Raw genomic sequence first — 8,380 nt, 5'->3', positions numbered from 1 at the left:
GGGAAATCTGGCCAAATGTTTTGAGGAATATATGTCTGTATTTATTAATGAATTGTACATACATTATTCATTCAGTTAATCAGTAAAGTTCTCTACTCACCTGGTTTGAGCACACATTAAAATAGTATATTCAGTAACATACTTGGATGACTGAAGTAATTAATGATAAGTCTTGCTAATTGAACGCTATAATCGGATCATAAGCTAATCTCGTAACCCCCAAGCTAAATCTACACAGCGACTTGAACACGAGAGAAAAGGCACAAAATATGCGATAAGCACTTCACTCCAAAGGTTCATTTATGTATAGAAAATATAGGGTTTTTATAGTATTTTAGAAGTCCTTAGGTTTTCCTGAAAATTCTGGAATGCTACTAAACATAGTAGCAGTGTAGTAATCAGAAACTCTACATGTGAATTTTCACTTTCGTGATGTTTCTAGCAAAACTTCTAGTCAAACGATGATTGGATAAAATGCTTCTTAGTGTTTCCTGAGCCTTTCTTGTTCTATTGCGAGAAATTTTCAGGATCGCCCCAATACTTAAACAAAAAGATATTATGTCAATACGAAAAATACCCGTTACATAGTAGTAATCGGATAGACGAAAAGTCATAGAATCACAGGAAGAAAACAAGAAAGTAGGGTGAATTACACTTCGAAATCTATCCAATTTCGTCACAATGTCTCAGTCAAGATATTTAAGCTTGGTTAACTAATCCTATGATCATAAAATCAATCAAACAAATCACTGAACTCTTCAGTAATCAGTTCAAATAAAAAACACTGTACCTCGGTCACATTCAAAATATATTGGTCAGTGACGTTCTAGTTAATTAAATTCACAATATCGAAAATAATACCATAAATATATTTATTTCATTTATCATAGATATAACCAATATTACTGATAAGGTGAATCCAGACATATCAAGTATCTGTGCAGACAAGCTAACTCAGTGCTAATATAGTAGATAAGAAGTGTGAATGAAGACACGTCATTAGTTGAAGCCTTTTAATGGAATTTATCAAGGTTCAGAGAATATATCTAAGATATAGACAAATATATACATACCAACGGATAGTATATATCTATATTCCATTTTTCGATAGTTTTCTAGACATTCTTAGTTTTCTCATGCAATTTACTAAGTTATAGCTTGAGTATAGATTCTTTGTATCTAATCCGACGAATATAGAGTGTGACAATTTCTTTTTAAAATAGGAAAATTCATTGTATTTAAGTTGTATTAAGTAAGAAATGAATTCCAAAAGTTTTTTCTTTTCTTTTCTTTTTGATACATGGAATCAAATTACAATTATATTATCATTAGAATATTCATACAATTATAATCCAGATCAAAAGTAATTAGTAGTATTGTTTGTCTAACTAATATTTTCTTTTCTATTCTATTCAACAATTCAACCTTCTTTACACATCACATATACATACATACATACGTACACACACACACACACAAAATAAACATTTCAATAGTAGTAGTAACTAAGACGTTTATCATCAACTTGATCAAAATAAGAAAGAGAAACAAAAAAGTAGATTGATAGAAAAAAAAAGCCAACAGAAGCGAAGAAAAAATTCTAGCACCAAGCTATTTGTATATTGCCAACAGGTACACACATATATATACATATATATATATATATATATCTGTATATAAACAGGTTATCATTGATAAAAATGTATATGAACATCTATAAATGTAAAGTAAAGTAAAGAGAAAGTTGAGGGTTGAAATGATCTCACCAGTTTTAAAAAAGATATATGTATATATATATATAACGATAGACTATGCTATTATTGATACTAAACATTTATGCATCGAATAGCATAAGAAGAAAAAAGAAATTAGTGAACATCTATTTATCTGTTTTTGTTTTGTTTTTCAAGAACTAGAATCAATGAGTTAGTCTATTTAAACACCCTTAAATATAATTCATCTTTAATACCTTGAAGGAGTAGTAATAGTAGAACACATTGAATGTTACAATAAGCATAACACATAACGCATAAACCATTCAGTACAATACAATAAAGTTCTTGGTTGTAGTAGTAGTAGTAGTAGTAGTACAATACAGTGCATCTTTTTTAGGTAATTGATTACAGAATAAAAAAAGAGATTAGACTGTTTTTATTTGTTTTTCAAGTGAAAAATGAAATAGGGATTAATTATACACAAAAATTATTACAAATGAGGTGTTTAATTTTTGTTTTGAAAAGAAGCAAGAAATCATTATTATTATTATTATCATTACTAGGAAAAAGAGGCTTTATTGAATATTGTTGTAGGATAAACAAAAACACAGGGTAGGTCATAATAATAATAGGAACAAAGAACAATTCAAACTGTAAATGATAAACTAATACACTTGATAATCATGATTTAGAACATGATTATGAGGTGTTACTAATGTTAATTAATATTAATTAGCCCATTCAGCAAGTGCTCCAATATCATCATCTTCAATTGCTTTTTTATCTAAATAAAAGGAGAAAAGTAAATCCTCATATATATCGATTTTATATAGCATGTACTAACTCTATGGTTGTGAAATAGGATCAATGAAAGTAGAAGATATGCATAAATCGTAAGTTTTTGATCTTAGACATCTTTGAAGCATTGCTTATGTATTGTGAAACAATCGAGTAATGCTGACGTAAGATATAGGGTAAGGAGCAAAAACAGTATATCGGTTGATGAAATTACAATGGACTCTCATCGACTGGGATGATTAGCATGTGTTACATATACCTGACCACGGTCTACTAAAACGAGCGATATCAAATAATATGGAAGTTAGTAGAAAGCGGTGGTCGGCAAAACAGAGACGTCGCATCAGTTCAAGGAGTGACTAACTGTGGGTTGAAGTCATGTCAGTAAATTGAAGCTGCCTAATTGGGGTCGGCGCGATAAGTGAGATCAGTAGTTGGAGACGCTACGTGACATAACTTAGGATAAATCACAATGAAGTAGATAATTTCGGTTTTATTTGCCTTTTACCTCTGTTGTTAAGATTCGTATCTATTGTCGAGGAAAGGCATCATAAACAATATATCTACGATAAAATTCCACCGATGTTAGTGTACGATAAATGACTAAACAGTTATAAAAAATATAGTAAGTTTTCTACATAGTTTTCAGGAGATAGGGTGTTGAAAGTGGCTAAAAGTAAGTAAACGATCAATATTTTATGAGATTTTCATCTGATACTGCTACACATACTAAAATAAGATGATGTTTTTTGGAAGGTTTACTGTTGTAGTATTGTATACTACGTTAAAGCGAATGGAAGTTTGCAGCTGACTAGTAATTTCAATATGAAGCTAACTGTTTAATTGGTCAAGTTACTTAAACCATCAATTTGAATAATGGATTCACTTAGACGAGGGAATCTTAACTATTCACGCTAACGCTGATTTAGCTTCAATATCAAAGATATTATTCATGTAAGCTTCGAAGAGAAATGTACTTAGTGCACTTTTGTATAAATGAAACGTTCCCCCAGTTGTGTATATTTAAGTATATTAATCAATATAGGTAGGGTTTAGGTAATGTATAATGATAATGAACACCCCATCTCCGACAAGTATGCTATATTTTAAACTGCAACAGAGACAGGATAGTTGTACTTTGAATATTTTTTGGTACCTGAACATTTTGTATTAATGTACCAGTAAACTTCGCAATCTAATTCAAATAATTCAAAGTTATTTTTCACTAGTCCAACATCGATATTAAAGTATTTATCAATAATTAGGAATCTCAAAACAACTATTCGATTTTATTATGAGATAATCGAGTAGTAGACTAGCTTTCTCGATGACTTTACGGAATCCACTTAAATTATTAATCTTTAAATAAACTATTATTGGTAAGGTTAATTTACAGAGGCGATCCAATCAGGAAGACTAGGGATGGCCAAGCCAAGACGTGCAGTCAGTCAATGAAGTTATTGACAATCGAACTGATTCATGTAGGTATATGCAGACTACCTGGTTGCAGCCCCCCACGGATATTGTAACCAATGTTTAGAGATTTTGAGTAACATGACTTAGAGTTATTCGCAATAGCACAGCTGCATTCACTCGTTGTCCTCTTTCAAATCATGGATTCGGATATCTCCCCACACCCTTTTTATCTTCTTTATACGTAATCTTTTCTATCACTAGTACTGTTACTACCGTCGCTTTTCTGGGACTTGCTCCAATAGATTTATCTCAGTATGCTAACACAGTGTGTCGGCTTGAACCAATGAAAAATCGTTCCAGATTCTACGTTGCATAAAACTGATTGAAGTTGCGTCCAGATCCTAAGACCTAAATCCTAACATTATAAATTATTCATTCAGGTTAGCTGGACAGAGTCTTATTTCTGACTGATTCATCTTCATATTTCAGCTTGATTCTATTCATTTCCCCAAAAGATCATATTTAGAAAGTTAACTTACGTACTGATTTTTCAAAATCTTCGAAAGTGTATAACACGTTAATAAAAGAGGGTAAAAATTCTTTCTGATAGCTTACTTGACGCACTTTTGGATGCTACAGGTATTGACAAATCAGAATCTGGGACAGTAGGCAGCTGAGGTATCCGATTAATATCCAGCAATTTTTGTTCAACACCTTCAGCCTTTAAGTAAATAAAACATAAATTATTTGTAATATTGACTATGATGTAATTTAATAAAGTAATGAACTATAACAGAAACAATAGAAATAGAACTATAGATTGAATGGTTTGAAATCAGGTTTCAACTCTACTGTTTATGTGAAGGCCAGTGATACTTACCCAACTGTATAAATCGACGCAGATAGAGAAAAGTTTGAATCTACAATCTAATGGTTGAATGTTGAGTGCTTTAATCTACTAAGTTATCTTTGCTATGAAACCACATTTATAAAGAAGGATTTGTGGTTTAGAAGTATTGTCACAGATGGAATAGTAGATCGAGGAAGAGATAGGAGCAACTCAACACAAAAATGTGGCATTAATCCATGAATGTTGGTGTAGACTGTATGAGTAGGTTACGATTGCTTAATTGGGGTCCATGTGATTTTCGTAGCCGATAATTAAAGACTCTGAGTAACAAGGCTCCGAATCGTTAGCGATGGTAAAGATGCATTCATTCTTTTCCCTTTAAGATCCCAAGTTTCCAAATTTACTTATTCCACGAATCCATGTTTTTTCTCAAATCATTCCTTCTGTGCTTAATGTTACCCCTACTATCACTAATAATGTGACTATTTCTACTGCTCTGGGATCTCTATGTGCAGATGTGATGTTATGACTTGAACCAATGCACGCGTCGGGTTTAACTTTGTTTACAACTGATTGACTGACTGAATATGGAATATCTTAAAATTAATCCAAAATTTAAAGGCAACCTATTTTAACCTTCTGGGATGCAACATAACATCTTATGAACAATAAATGAGTGTGGTAAAATTACTCCTGCAAAACCATGGTCGGTAATTTAATGACGTAAACGTTAATGTTCTATAGTTAGACTTCTTTGTATTCCCATATTTTCACTCGCTTTAACCAATCCAGCTTTGTTTTCTTCCATTATGATCTACATACATAGTATACTGAGTCAGCTCTACATTTCTAAAATTAAGAGATTTAGTTTTCTGACAGCACAGTGCTCTATCATGTATTCAACTGATAGATCCATAGTATACTAAATTGGATTGTACTATTTAAGGGAATTAGCTACAACTCAATACAGCCTTACTCCACTAAAGTTTGGGAAGTGATCGATTCGTGTTTTTTGCAAATATATAGCCAGAGGGAAGAAATTATGATTTTGAACCAAGATATATAAGTCAACTTTTTTTACTCCAGGGTTATGAAAAATACAGGGTTAAATGAAGTGAATCTCATGCTTTAAAAGAGAGAAACATTAGCCATTACAAACTACTAACTTTGCTACGAACATAAATAGTATTTGTAAAGCCGGCGACCACAATGTATGCTATTTATTCCTGATATAAAGGCGTCAGAGAGTATGGAATAGATCTTAACGAAATAATAACACCGACTTATTACAGATGTCTGCAGACAATCACCATTATATAAGCGCAAATTTCAAACATTGCAAAATTTTACAAGGTAATGCATAGCATTAATGTGTTAGGAGTTGATTAAATTAGACCAATTCAAAATGAACGGAAATCGAGTGGCTGGTATTGACTGCTGGTCAAATTAAAATATTTAAACATTGGGTATTTTGATTCGAGAAGTCTACGCCAAACTGGTGTTACTGAATGCATCCGCTTTCCAAAAACTAAGACAAAAAAGCTAAGTAATGGTGTATTATCAAACTATATCGCCTTTTAAAGCAACACCTTTGACTATCACTTGACCGGATAAAATTCGTTATTTCTTGATAGTTTCAGACGTATTTCAACCTATAACTACATTTTTGCACTTCACTACGCCTACTACTATGATGGAGTAGGTGAAAAACGATTTGACCCTTTACAAATAGTCATATCCGAACAATGAATAGAGACATGAGTAAACCTGCTGTAATATATATGGCTACTAACAAAGACTGTCCTCGATAGCTACTAATACTTAACAAAACTCTAGCCTGTGTAATAACAGCTCCATAATAGTCATCTGGTGAACGGGGTATAAATGTAGTTTTTCGACAAAGTGCAATAGACGTGAGACTAAATTGGATGTAGCAAAAACTTATTAATCGTAAGAACCAAATAATAAAATCAGTAAATGGGCTACTTGATACTTCATAAGGGCTACATATCCTCAGTTAGGTAATTAGTTGGAGACCGAATTGAATTCACACAACTTCAGAATTTAGTCAAAATGAACTACTGAAATATATTGAAGAGTTGCAGCGTCAGCTTACAAATGAGGTTTTCGACACTTCCCTTGTGTGTATGTAAAGCATTTTAATTGTCCACTAACCATTAACTGAGATACACTGACCTTCCTTTATAAAGGGTTTCCAACACTAACTTGGTGTCTGCTAAGATTTTGAAAAACCATAAGAATGTTGAGACACAAGTACATCTGTTCTCGATTTGAGTAAAATGTGGCTGTCTATATAGGAGGCCAATCTACTAAACAGGGAATACATAACATATGAACTTTAAAAATGAGACCAAATTATAAATTACACCTTAGCCCTTAAATTAACAACAAGAAATATAACGGTGAGTTACCTCAAGTTCTTCAAGTTCACGAAGAAGGTCATCTTCATCGTAGTCTGCATTTAGACCCATAGGGGTAGATATTACATTGGAGATTTCCTGGCAAGTATCTCGCTGTTCTTGTATATCATCCATTATATTCTGTACATCATCAGCAGTCCTAAAAGCTTTAAGGTCATAACACATTAACAGTTACATGTTTTTGTGAACATTTTTCAGGGCATTTGATCCATATCGCATGGCATTAAGAACCTCGACATTCGTTCCAGCATTTTCGAGAGCTTCGATATGACTATCAATTGTATTGAGAGTTCCATCAATCTGAGCTAGCTGTTTCTCATAATTACGCTTGCGAGCCAATGCCTGAAGTGCCACTAACAAATAAATTAATCTAGACTAATTAATCTTACTTCTTTTGTTTTTAAGACCGTATTTTTTGGCCAAAACTATCTGCTCATCAACCTTTCCTTCCAGAAAGGCCGACTTCTTTGTAAGCATTTCATGTGTTTCTCTAAGCTTGTGAATTGCCGTTTGAGTCTCTGGTTTATCATTCTTCTTAGACTTAAAAAACTTCGATAAGGAACTCATCTCAAGGTTAGGCTGACCCGCCTTGCTTCAGAAGTCTGGACAGTTTCAAGGTCGCACGAAGTCCAATATATAAGTATTCAGCATCTTGTCGTCAAGAGATGCATCCAGTTCCCTGAGGATGTTATATGTGGTATGGCTAGCTGCTCAGTTACAAGTGTCTTAGTGAGTTTGAATAGTAAGATTAGTTGTCAAGCAAAGGCAACCTTTCAAATTAAGCCAACTTGATGCACAGTCACAAGTGGTCAGTAACCAAGAAAAAACATAAGCTGACATTACAATCACGTAATTGAATCACCTTATAAGGCCAAAAGAAAAAATTTCAGAAAGAAGGTTTCGAAAATTAACCCTTTGTAGTGACATGCTTTTCTCGACGAGAACGCGATTGGTATAGTGGAAACATTTATTATTATTACCAATTGTACCAGTGATTGTTTTACTGTACTCATTTTTGTTCAGCTGTATCAAAATCACTTTTCGTTCCGTTGTTCATTTTGTTCGTTCAAACTTTCTTGTGCTCTTCCTCTTTGCCTGTACTCGTTGGCACGTCTCGGTATTCTTTCGATACCACGAGATCGCCAATAAATATACCTTAT

General features: G+C 33.0%; 1 protein-coding gene across 2 annotated transcripts; it reads right to left on the bottom strand.

Annotated features, from left to right (window-relative positions):
* Positions 1-2,067: 2,067 nt before the first annotated feature.
* Positions 2,068-7,834, bottom strand: Smp_045710.1 (snf7-related; the record flags this gene model as incomplete). 2 transcript variants are annotated; one of them, XM_018797680.1, is made up of 5 exons in its annotated part: positions 2,068-2,499; positions 4,545-4,650; positions 7,212-7,359; positions 7,396-7,573; positions 7,610-7,834. In XM_018797680.1, 5 exons carry the CDS (start codon positions 7,785-7,787, stop codon positions 2,444-2,446), a joined length of 666 nt encoding a protein of 221 aa, XP_018652699.1. The 2 variants fall into 2 exon arrangements, with proteins under 2 accessions (XP_018652699.1, XP_018652698.1); XM_018797681.1 differs by having other exon boundaries at positions 2,444-2,499; positions 4,554-4,650; positions 7,610-7,787.
* Positions 7,835-8,380: the final 546 nt, after the last annotated feature.

The sequence above is a fragment of the Schistosoma mansoni genome, chromosome 5, assembly GCF_000237925.1.
Source record: "Schistosoma mansoni strain Puerto Rico chromosome 5, complete genome".
Classification (NCBI taxonomy): Eukaryota; Metazoa; Platyhelminthes; class Trematoda; order Strigeidida; family Schistosomatidae; genus Schistosoma; species Schistosoma mansoni.
Note: the sequence above shows the minus strand (reverse complement) of the source record. Positions and strands in the feature narration are given on the sequence as shown.